The 23,040-nt window shown below is 32.0% G+C and overlaps 1 protein-coding gene across 1 annotated transcript in view; it reads right to left on the reverse strand.

Annotated features, from left to right (window-relative positions):
- Positions 1-1,217: 1,217 nt before the first annotated feature.
- The window catches only part of LOC110668995 (protein ENHANCED DISEASE RESISTANCE 2-like), a 38,123-nt gene continuing 16,300 nt past the window's right edge, over positions 1,218-23,040 (reverse strand). The window contains exons 10-22 of the mRNA XM_021830427.2: positions 19,053-19,148; positions 17,832-17,896; positions 16,963-17,034; positions 16,263-16,433; positions 13,532-13,731; positions 13,241-13,307; positions 10,404-10,579; positions 8,856-8,957; positions 6,131-6,178; positions 3,471-3,614; positions 3,270-3,365; positions 2,615-2,716; positions 1,218-1,572 (exon numbers count right to left, since the gene is read on the reverse strand). Of these exons, the coding sequence (XP_021686119.2) occupies positions 1,480-1,572; positions 2,615-2,716; positions 3,270-3,365; positions 3,471-3,614; positions 6,131-6,178; positions 8,856-8,957; positions 10,404-10,579; positions 13,241-13,307; positions 13,532-13,731; positions 16,263-16,433; positions 16,963-17,034; positions 17,832-17,896; positions 19,053-19,148 (1,432 nt within the window). The 3' untranslated portion in view covers positions 1,218-1,479. The remainder of the gene's footprint in view (positions 1,573-2,614; positions 2,717-3,269; positions 3,366-3,470; positions 3,615-6,130; positions 6,179-8,855; positions 8,958-10,403; positions 10,580-13,240; positions 13,308-13,531; positions 13,732-16,262; positions 16,434-16,962; positions 17,035-17,831; positions 17,897-19,052; positions 19,149-23,040) is intronic.

Here is a 23,040-nt window from a genome sequence, read left to right on the forward strand (position 1 = left end):
TTCATGTTGTCTTCATCAATAACCATCACACAAAAGTAATTCTCATTTTATCAATAAGAAAGTAAAATATTTTAAAAAATTAGAGTAATCTTAAAATACACTCATTTTAAATAGTCTATTTTAATGTTTTTCTCCACAATATTTTTTATTATAAAAATTTTGTTTGGACTCAAGAAGAACTTTTTCAAAAAATATAATGATTCACTCACTAATTTCCTAAAATGTATGCTATAGAGTATAATAATATTCTTAAATTAATTTTAATAAAGTATTTTTAAAGTTAATTATGAAAAAATATTTTTACTTCTTTGCACTTATTAAACCCTTCGGTAAAAGTTAGGCATTGCTGTTAAAATTATTGTTAAGAAAATAATTTTTTTTAAAATATATTAATTAGAGAATATTATAAAATAATTTAAAATTAAATTTAATAACTTTAAATATTAAAATATTAAAATATTAAAATAATAAAATATTTTTTTTAAAATTATTTTTAAAATTTTTTTCTTAAAAAAGATTTTTAACCTTAAAATCTTAACGTCAAACCCACACTGATATTGAGAATATTAAGTTGTCAAAGCAATTTTGAAAAAGAAAAAGCAGATGATAAAGTCTGAAACTGAAATATTACTGTTTATTAATGGAACGCCCAACTTAGCTTTCTTGTCATTTTCCTTTTCTTTAGCGTAATTGTCATTCTCTGGTTTGACCGTTAGATTTTTGTGGAATTGCAAATGATTAGGATGGCTGAAAATTAGTGATAACCAAAGAAAATATGACAATTTTCAACCAAATTGTCATCCATTTGTTTTAAAACAAGTAATGAAGTTAGAAAAAAATAAAAAAAAAAATTTAACTTTAACCACTAAATCAACTCAAATTAAATGAAAGTAGAAACAACTTTAGAAGTTGATTTATATTCATTTTTTCCCGTATGGTAAACTTACACAGCGTTTTGCCAACGTAACTTAAACATGAATTGTAAGTTGTTTCGTGTTTTATTTTGTTAAGAATAAGCTTTGACACTGTTTCAAATTCCAATAGCAACAAGGGTTGTTCATGAGTTAAAATTTTTTAAAGCTGGCTTGATTAGTTTTTAGTAAGATTGGCATCTTAGCACCTAGGATATATATATATATATATATATATAAAACAAAGCTTTTCAACAACCAATTATCTAATCCAAGCATCAAATAAGAAAACTAGACTGCAAAGTATGAACTCAAGTTTAGTCATAATTTCACAAATTAAGAAGGTGCAAGCAAACCAAACAGAAGTGGAATCAATTATCCAACCCACAACAAGGGAGGCTGTCCATATTATTGCTGTGTGTGTGTGTGATGAGGTGTATATATAAATCATACTTTTGTACATATAATTATTGGGAAAGCCAAATCCTTATAGTCATGATCTAATAATCAAAAACTAATATGGAAAAAATGAAAATGTGATGAATAAGAATGTTGACAAATGAATACCCTAAGCCTCCAAAGGTACTGCAGTGTCAACCCTCACACGATTTAGCCGGACAGTGCCAAGAATATACTCAGGCAACTCTTCTTCTTCTTTTGCCTGCAAACACAGCAGTTGACAAGCAATTTATAATTATGTATGACATGCATGTATTCAGTAATGTCGATCAATAATTGTCGCTGTGGAAGTGGGACATATTAACAGAATGACTAAAAAGTTTCTTCCAATTATAATACGACTTGCTAGCATTATTGCTGAAAAATTGGCAAACAAATGTGACTTGTATGACCCACAGTGCTCATTACTCTTTTGATTTAACCATAAAAAGAAATGCAATTGAAAAAAGTGCACCGGGAAAGCAACAGAAGACACATCAAGGTTGTAGACAACTGTGAACACTCCCACAACTAGTTGATCCTTTCAACTATAAGATTAGATTTAACATCTAAGTATGTAAACTTATATCCTCATCAATTATGTAGTTTCGACTTTAGATCAAGCCTTTTTCTTCACCATGTCAATGGGGTGATCAGTAGCCAGTCAGCTAAGAGAAGCACAATCAAACAGTAATTGGTGCCAGCTTTGGTTTCAGGATCCACCCCCATAAATGGGCTTATTTCCTTTTTCAAGGACTTCAAATTGGCTTTTGTGAACACAATCATCCCTAATGAGGTAAGTTGCCAATCTGCTGCTGCTTTTTAGCACACTTAAAGCCAAACGTGAACGGTATACAATGAAATTCTTAAGTGTCATGAGAAAATATAAATTAATTCTTCGATATGAGTACTTCAAATAATTAAAATGTCATGATCACAAAAATTCATTTCAAGATTGCAAGTATTTGAAACAAGCTGCTGTAGTGGTACATATATTTTAAAATGCAACACATGCAATTATGCACCCAAGAAAGAATGAGATATTCAAATCATCTCAACTAAGCCTTTATTAAATTTTCAAAAAGCTACCATTAATTTCCAGAGCATACCAGCAGAAAAGTATCAGTGATCACTTCATTTGTTTATGGTAAATATTTCATAGATGGGGAAAAGCTGCATGACAAGTCATGGTTCATCGCCATTTACAATATCAAGTGCACACAAGTAAATATCAGAAGGAAACTTCATTTAGAAATAAATGCCACCTCTATCAAAATTGCAAGATCAACAACTAAGCTTGTGACATATCCAAGGACAAGGCCAATCACACTCCTGGCTACTGAGGATGATCCAATATCTACATCAATCTGCACCATAGATGTTTTTCCAGTAATCAAGTAAATTAAGGAAGCACAGCTAGCATAGCAAGCATCAGGACAAACAATATGCGTGCTGAAGCAATCTGAAATCTGAATGACTGCTACTAATCTGAATGACTGCTACTAATCTGAATGGTGCAGGTATATATTGAGAGATTGCAGTAATGATACCGATCACCTTTTTTTTCCTTCATTTTTTTTTACAATTATGAGTCTAGAAATACAAAGAATTTCCAAGTGCACTGTTAAATCCCATGATGGAATATTTATTAGAGAATATGAAATTCAATGTTATGAATAGAGGGGGGAAAAGAAGAAACAGGTCATATTTATAGAAAACACTGAAAGGAGAGGAATAGTTTTAATCCTATTTAACTATCGCTTCTTCTACTTAAGTTTCTACCTGTAAACATAAGGTAGATTCCAATCCAGGATATTAAATCAAAACGATAGTGCTTATTTCCACATTGAGAGTAAAAAGTCGAGGAGACCACAAGCAAGCCTGCTATAAAAGGGGAAAGAAATAGTGGACAAGTATTACCTCAAGAAAATTGTCTTGTCTAAGATACTTGCATGTTACAGCTTTCCCCAAAAGGCAAGCTTTTGTCCCCACAGCACGCTTGACCATCCAATATCCCTGCCAATATTCAAGAGAAATGAGCTGCTCCACACCATCAAAGGCAAAATAGGGAAAAGCCACTAAAGTTTTCCGGAAACTAATATATCTAAAAGGGCTTGATACCTCAATGATACTTGGAATTAGTTTAAATCTTGAATCCCGAAAAATGTCTGTCCCATCAACAAATTTACCCAACAAAGAGCTTTTATTTACTGGCCTGTCTGAAGCATAGTAGAGTACCAAACTGTAGTTTGGTTTTGCTGGAACCTAAAACAGAAATATGACAGACTCATTCTTCTTTAATTTAGAAGACATGTGAAACTAGTAAGACCAAATAATATCAAATTAAAGATGTCTGTCAATGCCATTCACTAACAACGTAATCAAATCCTAACATAATTATCCTCTAAAATTAGCATTATCATGCACATGCAAGACCTTTTACTAGGGATTTTAGATCTATCTATTTTAGGAAGAAATTCAGGAAATTTAATTTAGTAGTAGTATTATATTTATTTAGAAAGTTTGAGTTGATTGAGTATTTCTAATTAGTATTGGTTAGTGTTTCTTATTTTTGGGTTCCTAATTCTAGTACTAGTAATACTAGTTATTATACATCTATGTCATCTGGGTATTTTAGTAGAGCTTATTATTATTGATATTGACAATTGAGAATTAATAGAAATTTGAGGTTTTTACTTTTCTTCTCCTTAGTTTGTTCTATTGGTTCTACATCAATTTTGTGAGATTATGCCTGATGAGTTATTTAGTCAGTTACCTCGTATGAGAGATATTTAGCATGCTATTGACTTAGTTCCTGGTTCACAATTGCCTAATCTTCCTTACTATAGGATGAATTTTACGCAGAGAGCTGAGTTGAATAGGCAAGTAGAAGAACTTTTAGTAAAGAGCTTGTGAGACATAGCCTTAGTCCATGTGCTGTACTTGCATTCTTAACACCTAAAAAAGATGATTATTGAAGAATGTGTATACATAGTGGAGCCATAAAAAAAATCATTGTTAATTATAGATTTCAATTCCTAGACTAGAGGATATGTTAAATTCATTGGTAGGTTCTTGTTGGTTCTCTAAAACTGAGCAGTGGTTATCATCAAATCTGCATTAGTCAAGGAAATGAATGTAAAACTACTTTTAAAATCTAAGAAGGATTATGTGAATGATTAGTGATGCCTTTCAGATTGTTAAATGTACCTAACATTTTTATTTGTGTCATGAATCATGTTATGCAATCTTTCATTGATAAGCTTTTGGCAGCTTATTTTGATGATATTTTGATCTACAGTAAACCTAAAGAAGTGCATTTGGATAATTTTCGACAAGATTTTGTTACTCTTAGGGAAGCAAAGTTATATGTTAACCTTAAGAAGTTCTCTTTTATGCAATTTAAAGTGCATTTATAAGATTTAATTGTATTTGTGAAGGCATATTAATCGATCTTGGAAATGTTAGTGTCATTATAAAGTGACCTACACCTTAAACAATTTTTGAGGTACGTAGTTTTAATGGGTTAGCCACTTTCTATAGAATGTTTATCAAGGGATTTAGTTCACTCATGACTCTTATAACTAATTGTCTAAAGAAAGAAGAGTTTAGTTGGACTAATGCAGCTGCTAAAATGTTTGATGAGATTAAACAAAAATAACTAAAGCACATGTTTTGAGTCATCCTAATTTTGATAAGGTCTTTGAAGTTGCTTGTGATGCATTAGGTGTTGGTACATGAGGTGTCTTGAATCGAAAAGGTCACCCTATAGCATTTTTAGTGAAAAACCTAATGACACTAAATAGAAGTATTCTACCTATGACAGGAAATTTTATGCTATAGTCCCTTCCTTTTGTCATTAGCAATATTGTCTATTGCCACAAGAATTTGTTCTTTGTTGACCATCAAGAGTTAAATGAAGATATTTGATTCTCAAAAGAAATTAAATTCTAGACATGTTGGTTAGATTGAGTTTCCGAATGAATACTCTTTTGTTCTTAAATATCATTCTGGTGTTGAAGATAAAGTTGCTAATGCACTTAGTCATAGCTACTACTCTTCATGTGATGAGTGCACTGCACAGGTAATTGAATGGTGAGTATTCTACTTATCCTAATTTTGGTATATTATTGTGATCTTATTGGCTTTGTCATTCATGATGATTATTTGTTTAGGGCAACTAAGTTGTGCATTCCTCGTACTTCACTTTGAGCATTTCTTGTGTGGAAATTACATGCAGGTGGATTGGCTGAACACTTATATTAAAATTATCGATGGGGTCCATAAACATTAGAAATTAAAGTAATTGTAGCTACCAGCTAGTGCCCAATTCCTCTCACTAATACATTTCCCTATTGAAATTACGCCAATGTGGTTCAGTTTAATAGCAATGTTGATTAGAATGAGATCAAGCTGATAGGGAACTAATACATTTACTTTATTTTATTTTTGGGTACAAAAACGGAGAATTAAAAGAAAGAAAAAGAAAGCCTTATACTTTCCCTCATTTTCACAGTTAGATCTCATTCTAGTAATCTAAAAAGATTATTAAAATAGGACATGTTAGTGCACCACATCAGTAGCACTGATACTGTAGAAAGAGAAACTAGAGGTTGCCACAATTGCTACAAATTAAAGTTTCAGGAAAACATTGATAATTTTACAAGGGGTGATCATAATTGAAAAAACAAAAAAGCTAAAGTTTAAGATTTTCTTGATCATTTACCCTTTGATGAAAACATGTCAAATTGAGGGATATAGAAATGCATCCATGTACATACCTGAAGATTAATAACAAGGACAAATGGGAGCTTCTTCCCGGCCTCTGTCTGAAATTGAGAAGGTAAAATTAATAGATAAATAACTTCCCAAAATATGCAAAACTACATATTTTGACCAAATTATACTAAATGATCCTTTTCAAAGGTAAAAGAGATATCATTTGAATCTAATTCAAACAATTTATGATTATTTTCCTACAGAAACCAAAAGATATATAATCTAGAAATATACTTAGGATTACAATAAAATGGACAAATCGAATAGGATTGATTTGCACAAATGAGAAGATAAAGAGAGGTCCATCCATACCTAAAACCACTTATGTGTGTGTGTGTAAGGAAAGCAAGAGAGGCAAAAGAAAAAAGAAAAAAAAAATACCAAGTATGGCCCTCCAATCTCTTTAAATGGTAGCAAGAGATGCTCCTTGAAGCCCCAAAACCAAAAGCCTATCATAGGTTAATAATCTCATACCAAAAAAAATTTGTATAGATATAACTCATTACTAAGTCCAAGCAAGCATTCTTTTTAGCCAAATATCTCAAAGTTACAAGTATTTTAGTAAACCGTAATCATCTCTTATTCTTGTTTCCCACGCAAGAAGCCTTAAATTCACAGGCAACAAAACTCCCTTGGTGCTTAGAAATTCTAATGCCCCTCAAAAACACCAAGTAATTCCATATCAAATAAGACAATGTACAAGACTTAAGCATGAGACATATGAATTATGTTGTTAGTCCATTGGCTTGCAACAAGTCATTGGTGTTTACCTTATGGAGGCCACAACCACATACCACATAGAAAGCTCTAATTTGGAATGGAATCTTAGTCTTCAAAATGATATTTACTAAAAGAAACAGACAAACATCAGGTAAATGAGTAGAAAATGTGAACAAAGACTACCATGAAATATTCTAGAATCCTCTAGAATCCAAAGTCTCCACCAAAGTCTCCAATTTGGGCTAAAGGGGCAAATAAAAAAAATTCAAACATATTGTTTACAAATGTAATGTCTGTCATCTCCCTATCATTGAAATGAGTCTCCATTTATATTTAAATAAGCAAGAAAAAATGTACTTTAAAAATGCAATTCCATTAGTTGGCATGGATGACATTAACCATTGTCTCAGAATCCCACCATTTAGATAACAAATCTCGGTTACTTTTGAAGTATGAGAACATATTTGTTGATGCTACTGTGAATCTTTTAAAATAAAAAATTAATGAAATCCATAGTTTAACATATATTAATTTAATATACATGCACTAATACTCTGAACATCCAAATAAATATTATTCTCTAGTCATAATTGATTAATACTGATAAAAATGTTTAAAATGGAAATAACAAGGTTTTAAATTGACTATTAAGTCTATATTACAAAAATGAAAAAAAAATTAAAATTCTCAAGTAATTTTGTGAAACATAATTTTCCACATGAATGGGCTGGTGAAACTTAGCCTAAATAGGACTTCAAAAGAAGGCCCTTAGTATGGATTTAAAAGCATTCTCCAATACGAATTGGAGTTTTTTAAAAAGGAGGTTTTTTTTTTTCATTTTTTTTTAAAAAAAAAAAAAGAGAAAAAAGAAAGGAGACAAGTAACAAGCACACTACTACTCAGTCTAGTCTTCTTCTCTTCTTGTTTCTTCTGTTTTTGAGAATGCCGTTTCGTAACATTCCATTGTGGGAAAAAAGAAAAATCTGTTTCTCTGCTGATACCAGGGTTTTAAATATTGTCCATTATGTATCCCATCGACCAATACGTAACAGATTTTTGGCTATTTTCTGATATACCCAGTGATTTGAAAATCACAGCGAAAACCAGCATATGTTATGGCCATTACAACCAGTTTCCTAATCAATGGGAAACCTAAAGCCATTTTCTAGGAAAAGGAGTTTTAACAGTTGCAAGTAGGATGCTATTTGTGCACTGATACAAACTTAAAGGAAAGAAACGCTACAAGAGACCATAGTCACATAGCTACTAGTACAATGCCAGCCCATCACCAAGTACAGTTAGTGGCTGCCAGTCACAATTTAACCCTTTTTTCTGTAATTTTCTATTTCATTCAAGTATATAAAAAGTAGAAAAATGGAGTGAGCACAAAAGTGAACAGTCACATAGCCACTAGTCCATCAATGACTGATCACCGACTACTACTATCGGCCATCAGTCACGATTTAACCCTTTTTCCTGTAATTTTATATTTCATTCAAGTATATTAAAAGCAAGTAGAAAAACTATAAACCTTGTAGATCAGAATTTCTCATGGTTTCCTGCCACAAATTAATCGCCCGTTTCAATGTGAAAACCAAACAACAGAAAATAATTCACTTGCTCATAAAATGAATTCTACAGAGTATTTCTGACAGGCTAATCTTCCATAAAACTGGTGAAGCAATATATAGCATATAGCGTAGAGGACTATGGTTTTATCTACTAATACAATCTAGAGAAGTTCCACGCACCATATTAAAACACCTAGCAAGAATCAAGCTATTCCAAGTATCACATACATTGTGGCTTTGGAATGATATCCATAATAATTGCATAACAAGATATAGCAGACTATCAAACAACAAAGGACTTCGCTGAAATGAGAGCTAATTTTGGACTACTACAAATAAATTGTAAATAGAAAAGGTCAGTACATAGATTTGTTTTTTCAGTTTTTTCCTACAATATGAAATAAATTGCAACTTAAAATTAAAACTATGATTTTACCTGTACTAGACACTTGGGATGCAATGCAACTCTATCCACAGCACTATCAACTTTGAACCAATCAACAGCTAAGAGTTTGAGAAGGGGATCCCCACCCATTACCTGAAAAATGTTAATAATAAAATTCCCATCAATGAGGAAAAAAAAGGGCCTTATTATATGTCAAAAGTTAAAGACTATCAAGTTTCCATTTTGTTTTTAGTTCAACAACAAAATTCTATACGCAAAATAACCTCACTTTTATTAAAAGGAAAAGAACACAAACTCTCATTAGCATTTTAAATTTTAAATAAATCAAGGTGTCATTTTCTGTTTGCCCATATCTCACAACTGTAAATCTACCAAATAATACGAAATTATGATAGAGATTACATGGAATTGACATTGGAAAATTGTTCCAAAAAAAACAAGAAATTGTTGATCCAAAGAGTTGGCTAGTCATTTTAATGTGTAAAGCAATCTAATCACTTATTTAAGCCCGAATTAAAATGAATTAAATTGCAATTTGATCAACACTCTTTTCAAATTTAACATGGTATCAGAGTCCGGACTGAGTTGTGGGTTTCAGTAGCTCATAAGGCTATATAATTGAGCCCTTATTGGGTTAAAAATATAAACTAATTGTACAGTAACAACCATATGGTTGCATTTGAGGGGAGAGTGTTAGGATTACAAATCCCACATCGGAAAAGTATAAACATAAAAGGGTAAATATAAGTAGTTAAATTGCAACATTGCCTTGGCTAGTCATTTTGATGTGTAAAGCAATCTAATCACTTATATAAGCCTGAATTAAAATGAATTAAATTGTAATTTGACCAACACTCTCTCCAAATTTAACATATTTCACAAACCACAAAAAAAATAAGTGAGCTCTATCAATTCAATAGCCTAAAAGGTAAAACATAAAGAATCCCAAGATGCACTTAGTGGAATCCATAAAATCCAAGTGCCAATATTTCAAATTTTTTATGATTAAAAAGCACAGCCACTCGTACGAAAGAATGATGCTTGGAGACAAATCATGCAACAAGCAACCTATGAACTGAGATTTAATCTGCCACCCTCCTATTAAAATTATGCACAAGTCACCAGAAAATAATAGCCACCATCTACACCACCTAACAAGGATAAGGATATTTGAAGTTTTTGATAAATAGTATAATACTAAAAAATGCCAAAAGGAATTATAATAATTCAGTACAGGAAAGTATACAGAATATAAGGGGTAGAAATACAAGATATTATATTAACTATGTCATCTTCTTGTGAAATTACAAAGTAGTTGAGGAAATGAGGAAATGAGGAAATGAGGAAACATTAGTAAACACAGAAGAACAAATATATAAAGAATAAAAGAGCACAACTAAACAATGCAATTGCAGTACAATTTTAAGTGGACAATAACAAAATGAGATGCAAGATATTTCATTTTGATATTGCAATAAGTTATGGATTGTACCATAAACAAATGCTTGAGAGAGAAATACAACTTGGCTATGTGATACAGAAACTACCATAAACAATATTTTAGAAAGTAAAACAAACCTTAGAGTTATCCTTTAGGTAAGTCTTTCCCCTGATCATAAATCCCATTCCACCTGGAGAAGTCCAACAATTTGAGTCCTTCTCATCCTTCCCTTTGGGTAAGGAGCTGTGGAATTGGCTTAGATCAATATTGATTGGAGCTTCACTAGGATCCAATACCTTATCTGCATCCAGAACTGCATCAACAATAATTCAGTACAAAACTAGACGATAGAAAACCAAACAAGAAGTTTTTAATATTAATTAGGGCTAACAAACAATAAAGATAAAATTATACATGTTCTCTCTCTAGAACATAGGGTTTCCAATCAAATCTCTCTCTAGACAATGTTGTCTTTACTCATTGTTATGCACAAAAGAGAAACTAACAAATGCTTATAAAAGGTTCAATTATTGAAGTTCATGGTCACTATTTATAATGTTTAAAGAAAGCCAGAATTGAAAATATACCTGTAATTTTGATTTTTGGATGTTATCAGTCACTAGCCCTATTACTAAAGACCTAGAAGGATTAAATCTTTAGAAGTAGAGGAAGCATTTAACAGAATAAAAGTGGGTAAAGCTTGTGGACCCGATGGAATACCAATTGAAGTGTGGAAGTGTTTGAGAGATATGGGAGTGACATAGTTAACTAAATTGTTTAATAAGATTTTAAACTCAAAGAAAATGCCTGATGAATTGAGTAGGAGTATTTTAGTACCTATTTTTAAAAATAAGGGAGACATACAGAGTTACTCAAATTATAGGAGAATTAAACTCAATGAGCTATACTATAAAGTTGAGGGAGAGAGTTGTGGAACATCGACTACAACATGACACTTCTATCTCTCCCATCAATTTGGCTTTATGCTCAGTCGTTCAACTATGGAAGTGATCTTTCTCATTAGAAGCTTGGTGGAGAAATATAAAGATGTGAAGAAAGATCTACACATGGTTTTTATCGATTTGGAGAAGGCTTATGATAGTGTTCCAAGAGATGCATTATGGAGAGTGTTAGAACAAAAGAGGTATCTATTAGGTACATACATATGTTGAAAGATACATATGAAGGAGCAACTACTATTGTGCGCACAGTGGGAGGGGACACAAGAGATTTTCCTATCTCAGTTGGATTACACCTAGATTCAGCTGTAAGCCCTTACCTTTTTACATTAGTTTTAGATGAATTGACGAAACATATACAAGAGGGTATCCCTTGGTGCATGATATTTGCGGATGATATAATTCTGATAGATGAGACGCGAGAATGAGTCAATAGAAAGCTAGAGCCTTGGAGAAGTACTTTAGAGTCAAAGGGTTTTAAGTTAAGTAGAACGAAGACAGAATACATACATTGCAAGTTCAGTGAAGGCCGAACTGGTGATAGGGAAGGAGTTAGTTTAGATGGAGTGGTACTGTCTCAAAGTAATCACTTTAAATATCCCGACTCAATCCTTCAAGTAGATGAGAGATGTGAAGAAGATGTTAGTCATAGGATTAAAGCTGGATGGTTGAAGTGGAGGCGTGCCACGGGAGTTTTATGTGATCGCAAGATTCCTAATAAGTTGAAAGGAAAATTTTACCATACAGCCATACGACCGGCAATGTTATATGGTAGTAAGTGTTGGGCACTGAAGGACGTATGTGTCTAAGATAAGAGTTGCGGAGATGAGAATGTTAAGGTGGATGAGTGGCCATATTAGATTAGATAAAGTCCGTAATGAGAGTATTAGAGAAAAGGTAGGAGTGGTACCAATTGAGTATAAGTTGAGAGAAGGGAGATTGAGATTATTTGGTCATGTGAAGCGTAGATATACGGAGGCTCCAGTTAGACAAGTAGAACACATTAGGTTAGAGGATAGAAAGAAAACAATGGATAGACCTAAACTGATTTGGAGGAGAGTAGTACAACATGACCTAGAAGCATTACACATTTCCGAGAATTTAACCTAAAACCGTTTAGAGTGGAGAAAAATAATCCATATAGCCGACCCCAAATTTTTGATATAGAGGCTTAGTTGAGTTGAGTTGAACTGATTGCAGCATGTTAGCAAAGACAAGGCAGAATATATGACCAAATACATATATTTAATTTTATTCCTCAAAAGCTATGCCTTTTTTATATTTTGTTAATACAAATCATTTCGGATAAATTTTAACAACTGTCCCTAATCTTATATGGTTGTAACACTACAGTCATTTAACTTTAAAATGTAACATAAAACCCCCTAAACTTTCAAATTTTGCACAGCAAAATCCTTTTGACTTTCAATTATTTATTTTTCAGTTAGAAACTGATGTGAACAGCTGTATTTTGTCAATATTTCTCTCTCATTTTTTATACAAAGTGTAAAATTATTCTCTCTACGCATGAAAAATTATTCTGTTTATAGAGAGGAGAATGATTCAATTTACACATAGCTTCAGAGAGAAAAGAGAAATACTGACTAAGCTCCATGTTGGAACTGTCCAGGTCAGCGTCTAACTGAAAAACTAGTAATTAGAGGTTAGAGTGCAAAATGTGAAAATTGAAGGGGTTTTATACTACATTTTTAAGTTGAGGGACTGTAGTGTTACAACTAGATAAGTTCAGGGACGGTTGTTAAAATTTATCCAATCATCTTCTAAAAAGGGTGTCCTAGTGTGCAAGACTTCCACATCACAGGATTTGAGGAGGGTTCAGTGCATGCAGCCATCCCCCAACCTGCAAGGAGGCTGTTTCTTTCTCTTGAACCCAGAATACGATTTGAGCATAAGAAAATCAATGCACAACAAACAGTATCATAAGACCATTAAGGATATCAATATTCCATTACATAAATAATGATTGAATTACATGTACCAAAAAGAGAAAAAACCTGAAGTTCGCTTCATAGCTAAGCTTGTGATGGCCCAAGAAACATTCTTCAATTTCACTTTCTTGTCCTGTAGCATAATGTGACAATTTTCAATTGAGATTCTTCTATATTTTGATTTCCACAAATAAATGTGATAAATTCAATCAGAAACAAGATATATTGATTCAGACACCAGTATTATAAACTTTTATATGAGAAATTCACAATGAGGCACAATAGAGGTTTACAAATCAAATAGTACTTATTTTCAAATGCCGACAAGGTAAAAAAGATTAAATAAAAAAGAGCAACCTTGTTTATCAGTTGATCTTCATCATCACTCTCTTCCGATGATGACGAATCAGCAGAAATCGCATCATAGAACTCATCCTTAACTTCCGCATCCTCATATTCATTACTGGAGGTGCAATCATCCGAAATTTTTGAATGGACAACTGTAGTGGTGTATGTAGATTTCAGAGCTGGATTCGCTCCAATGTATTCCTTCAAACCTGATTGACAATGAACCAAGAATAAACAACTGCCTCCCTGAAGAACATTTCAAAAAAGAAATATTTTTACAAAACAACTTCATAGGATTTACTGAATGTCATCCAGAAGAAATGAAGCAATTTTTGAAATTGTCAAAAAACACATCCAAGATTTTCATATTCAAAATTCTTATTTTTCCTTAGGAGAAATGAAGAGCAAAATAAAAGCAAGTTGTTCTTCTAGTTAAACAATCATCATCATGAGCCATCTAGGAACGACTTATGACTAGATTCTTCTCCTCCATTCTCCATTCTCAAAGCACTAATTTCTAAAATTAGAAAACAAGCCTCAAAAATAATTTCGAGTAAGGAATATTTTGGCAAGTAGGCCAGAGTTTATTCAAAAAATCAATCTGCCCAATCAGTCCAAACAAAACCAAAAATTACCAATGATTCCACCACCCAGGATCCAATTTTGTTTTGCAGGAAAAATGTTCATAGAAAGCACTTCCAATGCTTCAGTGTGCCAGGGAAAACTTGTTAACAGACAATGTGTTCCTTGGTATAGGGAAAGCTAAGACATTCTCATGATAAATATCTTCTCGTTTCCAAAATGGAAAGTTATTTGCTGGACTTTCACAAACATATAAAAGGAAAAAAAAAACACGTATTGAAGCATACACACATGCACAAGTTCACCTGTGACTGCCATTAGCTATCACTGGTCATCATTGACCTTGCCAACCACCACCATGATTTACCCTTTTTTCACATAATTTTCTATCACATAATTTTCTAATAACTCTTCATTTTAAGGAAATTAATTTTTTTCTAGAGTACTCCACAACAACGAAGCAATAACAACTAAGCCTTAATCCCAAACTAGTTGGGGTCGATTATATGGATCCTTTTTTGTCATTAAACTCTATTTGAAATCAATTCCACATCAATATCCAAAAATTGTAAATCCTTTGATACTACTTTACTCCATGTCATTTTAGGTTTCTCCCTCTTCCCTTTTCACTCCTTCCATCACTAACTTATCAAACTTCCATAATGGAACATTATATGCTCTTTTTTGAACATGACTAAACCATCTTAATCAATCTTCTTTCATTTTATCCCCAAGTATGCTACATGCACTTGCTGGCGAATGTGATCATTTCTTATCTTATCCATTATCGTGTTACCAAACATTCATCTTAACATCTGCATTTCTGCCATACATATCTTATGGGTATTCCCATAAATATAGCTAGTCTAATCACAATTTTATAGAACTTAACTTTCACTTTGTTAGGAATTTTTTACAGTCGTATTGCACATTGTGGCATTCCTCCATTTCATCCATTTTTGTTTTGATCCTATGAGTTACTACCTCATTTATAACTTTGTTCTTTTGGATGATAGAACCTAAATACTTGAATTGATTGCATTTTAGTACCAAAACTCCATCCAATCAAACCTTACTTCCATTCCTTTGACAAGGCCTAAAACCCTTAGTCTCAATAATCTTTCTCCACAATTGTAGCTTTTGGTAACTTATTTTAATTATTAAAACCAAATCATAGAAAATAATTCATTCTTAGAAAAGTTTTCCCCAAATTATTTCTGCAGTAAAATAGAGTCCTAGTTAAAGAATAATATTGGTATCCATTTTATTAGGAAAAAGAAAGGGAGTTACTATGCATGAGACTTCCGGGATATTTTGCCAGACAAGATAACACCACACCACAACACAAACTACAAATGAAAATGTAATTTTCTTTAACTTGACAACTATTTTATAAAATGTGTAACTCAAAACCAAGTGATAAATTGCAAACTGACTGCAAAGATCATATTTATTCTTGTAGAACTTGTTGTCCTAAGACCTAAAAAATTAATTCACTAAAAACCCCTCAGCAAGTGTTCAAAACATGGATTTAAATCGCAATTATAATAGCCATAAAATGACGGTAATGGCTTATCGCTATGCAATTTTTAAAAAATAAAAATTGATAAGTTCATGAAATAAATATTTAAAAATATAAAACTAAGATACACAACTAAATAAAAAGTGTAAATATATCAAATAAAGACATTAAATCCATCATTCTTAGACATTATTAGCATTAATCAATTTAAAACTAACATAACTAGGTAGAGAGTAAAGAACTAACCTTATTGCCACTTTGCTCCAAAATGAAAAGGACTCTATGGCCATATGAGTAACGACCATTACTCGTTACTTAAAAGCCAATAAAGGCCATTATAATTACATGCCGTAACCAATACTAATTTTTTCTTCTTTTGTTGTTATTTAATGCAGATAACAGTAACACTCCCTCAAAAGCCTCTATTTAATGGCCATTAGGTTACCTTTTAAAACCGCGGCCCAAAATTTTGAGAAAATTATAAAAATTTCTAAAACAAATCAACAACCTTATTTGGATAAGAAAATATACGTTTAATGGTCTCAAAGGCAACCAATACCTTAACCTTTTAAACTATAGAAAAGCTTCATGTAATGTGCAAATAAACAAATAAGGAGAGAAAATATTTTAACCAACCTGCTACTTGAGACAACAATGCATAAGGAATAGTCTTTTCAAACTTTGAGCAATGATTTGTCTTCCATCCACACCACCCTGCGTCATTTATCTCTAACGTTTGTGTCACAATACATTTCATAGTATTTGAACCCATGGGTGTGTTTAAATTTCTAATCTCCCAAGTAGAAGCTACAGATCACAATGGGAATTGAAAAAAGAAAAAAAGGAAGTTAGTAATGGTTCATGTATTTAGTGGAGAGCTTTCAATATCAAACAGTTAATTGACTTTTATAGTTTTACCAAGCAAATAAAACATGCAAAATTGAAATCCAATACGCTAAAATTAGGAATGGCCTATCAAAAGAAGGTTCTTTATATTTATGAAAATAAATAGGCATCAAGACAATATAAAATACCCATGAAGCACAATCAAATTATTCACATCAAATATCTAAAATACGAACCCATAATTCCAAAAAATTTGAAGAAAATTGGAGAGAGAAAAATAAGTGATACACATAAAAGCTTTGCAAGTACCATTTTAGTTAGGAATATAGACCCAAGTTTAAGCATGTAGATTTTATTTGTAGCCAAATATGTTATAAACAACCTTAATTCCTTTGATAATTGTATATAAATTGTGCAGTAGTAGTGGTAGAACATAAAAAATGCTTCTGATATTCAAGAAATTTTCTAGTTTAGAAAATGAACTTCTTACGGTTAATTTTTGTACGTCGATATCCAGATTTAGGAGGCCGTTTCTTATGTATGGCTGGAAATTGCAAGATTGCTGCAGAAATAAATGAATATATGTCATCTAACCACATAGGTGGCTAATTTAATCCTTCAAATAATCCGTAGAAAATTATTAAAAAAAAATAATGGGGAAAAAACAAATTGATGAGATAACAGACACAGAAAGAGGATCAAAACACAATTCACATTATTTTGAACTGTTTATCATTTTTCAAAGAAGCAAGCAATAGGCGCCATATCTAAGCCAATAGGTCTCAGAGATTTGATTGCCCCATTGAGCTACAGTTCATTCCAAAAAGCCAATGGGTCTCAAGCAAGAGAGGCACCATATCACCATAGCGTATTCCAAAATAAATATTATATTGTACCATTGAACTGTATCTATATGTGGGTCCTTCCTTTGCAAACATGCAGTGAAATATTTGCAAGCAAATTAATTTATGCTAATGTTTGACAAACATTAGTGACCCCACTATAGGTCTAGGCCAAGGTTGCAATAACATAGATTGTTCAAAACTTCAAAATAAATTTCAATTAAGCATTATTGCAAATGATCTAAGTATATTATGCCACTGCCACAACGCCAGTACTATCACAATCACAACTGTCTTGCAAGAACAAAAAGTTTCGCACAAAAAAGTGAATGTGATGCTGACAGTGAGAAAATTATGTCTCTTACATATAGCAAGCACTCCCACCCCATTGCCAAAAACAAGGGAGAGGAGAGAAGCGTGTCCACCTAGCCTTGAAAAATCCAAAGTATATTTTATTGCGTGTAAATTGATGACAAGAAATAACCATATATTAATCATAATAATGATATTTGCTTACTATATGTTCCATCTTGGCCACTAAACCATTGCCTAGAGAAGAGAAAATCTCTTTTGGATTGCCACCTGAGAAAGACAATGTCCAACCAAGTGAAAGCAAAATAATGACATAAGAAATCAGATGTAGGTAAAATTAATTTCATTTTAGCAAGGACTCCATAAATAATGCCTTGTAAAGCACCATACAGAAGGAAAATTTTTATATGTGCAAGCTTTAAATGATGATGACAAAAACAAAGAAAAAAGAAAGCTATCATATGCAAAAGCTAGTAATAGTACAAGCAATTGAAGGATATATGTAGTAAATTAGTGACAGCATATTGATAGTTTTGAAACACACCACACGTCCAAAGAGGCTAGAACATTTGCTTGTCCATTTTGCATTGGGTACAACAATATTATAATATGCAAAATTACTAGAAGGTAGCCACTCTAAGACAAGTCATGGGGTTGAACAACATTCTAGCAAGTAAGAGTTTCAAGGTTGAACCAAAACTAAGGTTAATTTTTTCACCCTTATTCTTTCATCTATTTACGAGTTAGCCATCTACATTCCTAGACCAAAATGAAAATGATGAAGGTAAAAAAAAAAAAATAATAAGCACAACATTTGATGAAACATTATAAGACACATTCAAAGAACATAAAGAAAAAATAATAGGAGAAATATTTTTAGTTTCAACTAAAGGATCTCTGTGCCGACAATTGAAGTGCTATAATGAAATTTGTTGGTAGACAACACATTAATAGATTTGAACCAAGGAAGTTCCATGTGTTTGTCAGAAAGCAAAACATTTTATGAATAATTCAAAATTTTTCTTTGTTTTTCCAGATATTAAAAGCCTCAATCATTTAGGTTTTACATACTAACTCCCATTCTAATTCAAAACTATTCAACTAACTACACCTTTTTATTAAAAACTAAAGAAGTTCATAAGCCAAAATCTATTTCTAACCCCAACTTCTTGTTTATTGTACAAACTCAAACAGAAAAAGTGCATTTTTAATACATTATTTGGCACATCTTACTAGGAGTTTAGCCATCAAAATAGATGTGAAACTTAACAATACATATCTACAAGATCTCAAAGTAGATAAACCATAAAGTCAGTCAAATCAAATAAAACTAATGCGACCTTAGACAACATAGTACAAAAACAACAAAAACTAAAAAGCATTCCATAAAAGTAAAGAACTAATGACTCTAGCCTAAAAACATTACCGAGTAAGATATTGTGGATCATATGTCCCATAGACAACATCATAGTGTCCATTGTAAGAATCTAACAGCTCCAAGTCACTAGTCAAAGTATCCCACCTGTAGAAATATACATGTATATTTTTTTTATTTAACAAGTCAGATGTAAAGAAATGTTACCTATAACAAATAAAAGGGAAAACTTTCAAAAGACCAAAAAATACAATTGAACATGAAAAAATTGAGAAAAGAGGAGTATTTAAAATATCATACTATTAAATTAAAATTAACGCCTAATATTTCTAAACCTATGTGGAATTAAATAAATAACAATTCTTTGCCATGCTTATGGAAAATAATACCAAAATTTTTTTATGTGAACAAAGTTATTAAAATAGAACTAAAATTTTATTGTGAAGGCCTATTGAACAATGATAAATGAAAAAGAAAAAAAAGAACACCATTACCTTTGCATGAACTACCAATTTTGGCCAATGTTTTTAATTATATCAATTCTACCCTATATATATTATTTTACTAATTCAAATAAAATATCAATGTTTAGTAAAAAAAATTGACAATTTAGTCCCTTCTCTCTCTCTCCATATCGCCTTCCTATGCTAGAATAATTATTATGAATATGGGATCATTAAAATCTATGTGAGCATGGCGATTGGATTTGCAAATCACAATGATCAGGAAGTGAATTGGTTTTACATGAGCATGGATTTGTGGTAGGCTTCTAGGGTGCATTTCATCCGTTTGTCTTAAACATATGCAACAAAAAGAGGTGGGGTGGAGTCGGTGGGGAGGGAGTGAGAGAGAGAATGGTCTAAATTATCGCTATAAGTACTCAACTCAACTCAACTAAGCCTTTATCCCAAAAATTTGGGGTCGGCTATATGGATTCACTTTCTCCACTCTAAACGATTTTGGGTTAAATCCTCAGAAATGTGTAATGCTTCTAGGTCATGTTGTACTAGTCTCCTCCAAGTCAATTTAGGTCTACACTTTTTTTTCTTTCTATCCTCTAACCTAATGTGCTCTACTTGTCTAACTGGAGCCTCCGTATGTCTACGCTTCACATGACCAAACCACCTTAATCTCCCTTCTCTCAACTATCCTCAATTGGCACCACTCCTACATTTTCTCTAATACTCTCATTACGGACTTTATCTAGTCTAGTATGACCACTCATCCACCTTAACATTCTCATCTCCGCAACTCTTATCTTAGACGCATACGACTCCTTCAATACCCAACACTCACTACCATATAACATAGCCGGTCGTATGGCTGTACGGTAAAATTTTCCTTTCAACTTATTGGGAATCTTGCGATCACATAAAACTCCTGTAGCACGTCTCCACTTCAACCATCCGACTTTAATCCTATGACTAACATCCTCCTCACATCCCCCATTTACTTGAAGGACTGAGCCGAGATATTTAAAGTGATTACTTTGGGACAGTACCACTCCATCCAAACTAACTTCTTCCCTATCACCAGTTTGGCCTTCACTGAACTTGCAATGCATGTATTCTGTCTTCGTTCTACTTAACTTAAAGGCCTTTGACTCTAGAGTACTTCTCCAAAGCTCTAACTTTCTATTGACTCCTTCTCGCGTCTCATCTATCAGAACAATATCATCCGCAAATATCATGGTTATTTTTACCTTTATTGTTCTTACTATTTCCTTATCTAAAAAAACATAGTGTTTTCCTTAAACCTAAAATTGTTTCATAATTCTTTTGTACACAATTATTACTTTGTTAAACTATATAAGTTTCTTCTATATATTTTTGTTAATTTCTTTTCTTTTTCTCCCCCTCAAGCATGTTAAGGTGATAGGTGTTGTTTGTACCTTGTTATTTAAAAGGTCACGAGGAATCCAATCACAAGAATTAGCTATAGAAACTTAGATATAGTCAATGCAATTTGATGTACACCTATGTACTTGATTCTTTTTTCCTTTTCACTATGAATTTGGGAGAATAAACACTACTAATTAAGAGATAGCAATGGTAATAAGTTTCTTGGATAAGTAAATTAATTGTCATAACTTAAAATAAATATTATGTCCCATACAATACATTTGTGCTTAATGTAAAAGTGGATTCTGCATAAAAGGTAGTAGTTGTATAGCTCAATAATACTATTTTATGCCTAAATTCCTAATGATTAATATGCATGATTAGGTTTTTTTTTTCTACTATTGTACTTCGTATTGGTATTTATTTGATTTTGTAATTAGAAAGGATATGTTTTAAGGGTACAAGTTGAAATGCATAAGAATTAAGACACTGGTGATTGGAAAACGATCGAGACAAATAGTTTAAGTCAAGGTGAATTAAAAATTATTGATTAGTCACAACTACAAAACACTTTTTAATTCTTTTTCTTTTTTGATATTAGCTTAACATAGCTAACTAGCATCTTATAACAAAAATATATAAAAAAAAAAAGCACCTTATACTAACAATTCAAAAAAATAAATAACTTCGCACACTAATTTGTCTCTCTCAAATTGTTGGAATCCCTGATTTGTTGTTGTAGCAGATTATTAGGATCTTATTTGATTATCATTTCCTATTGTACTATTATTTCCTATTTATCTTAGTTTTCTTGTTAAGATAAATCACTTGTATATAAATAGGAGCATGTACAAAGAATTTTATATATGAAAAACAAAGACATTTCTCTCAAATATATTAATTTCAACATGGTATCAGAGCTTTCGATCCATTAAGACAGGCTTATTACTGTTCACACATACTGTTTACGCGCATTGTTCATGGATACTATTCATTGGCACTATTCACGCTACTGCTCACAACACATGAACCTTTTTTTCTAGCTTTTTTCAATTTTTCCTCGTGTGTTGCGCTTCTACCCAACCCTTGTCCTTGACCTGACCACAAGCAAATATATCTGAAACAGTGGATTACTATGAAAGAACAAATGATATTGGAATTTTTTTCCAATAAAGAAGTTCAATCCCTAAGGCGTTTGCTGTCTCGGCTTGAATCTCAATCTTGCTCTTCAAATTTTGTCACATCAGGTAATGTTTTCCTTACCAATCTTGACAAATCTTATTGGATTATAGATTTTGGAGCAACAATATGACAGTCTCTTCAAATAAATTCTCTACCTATTCTCCATATTAAAGAAAAGAAAAAGTCCGTATAGCAGAAGGTTCTTTAATTACAATTTCTTGTACAGGTTCTATTACATGCACTCCCAATATAATTCTCACTTTAGTTCTTCATGTTTCCAACTTTCCTATTAATATTTTATTTGTTAGTTTCATTACCCAAGCCCTTAATTGCAAAATTGATTTTTTTTTCCTACTTATTGCATATTTCAAGATTTGAAAATAGGAGAAATGATTGGCAATGGTAGATTGCAAGATAATTTATATTTTGTAAATGAAAATTGTAGTTTCTCAAATCCCAAAGCAAACCATGCTTTGTTAAGACAGTCTATGAGTGCTAATGAGGAGATTATCTAGTGGCATAGGATATTAGAACATCCATCTTTTCCTGCTTTAAAAAAGTTATATCCTAATTTGTTTAGAAGTTGCAATTCATATTTACTAGTTTGTGATGCTTGTGAATTTGCTAAACACACAAGATAGTCTTATCCTTCAACAGATAATAGAAGTTTGGTCCCTTTTATGACTATTCATTCTGATGTATGACGATGTTACATGCTATAGGATAAAGAAGAGAAATAGTAACAAGTAATTGAAGAGTTGGATATGAAGTGTTTTGGAGGGAAATGTTGTTAGTTTGAAAGGAAGTAGTTAAGAATAACAGAATTGGTTAGTAACAGCTGCACTATTCATGTACAAAAGAAGAATCCTTATCTGTATTCATTCATTTTATTTCCAAGAATCAATAACAGAAAATACTTTCTCCTCTAATATTCTCTTTCTCTTCTCATCCAATCTATTTCTCTTCTCATCTACTCTCTTCTCTTCTCTTTTCTCATCTACTTCTATTTCTTTTTC

This window comes from Hevea brasiliensis, chromosome 13, assembly GCF_030052815.1.
Source record: "Hevea brasiliensis isolate MT/VB/25A 57/8 chromosome 13, ASM3005281v1, whole genome shotgun sequence".
Lineage (NCBI taxonomy): Eukaryota > Viridiplantae > Streptophyta > Magnoliopsida > Malpighiales > Euphorbiaceae > Hevea > Hevea brasiliensis.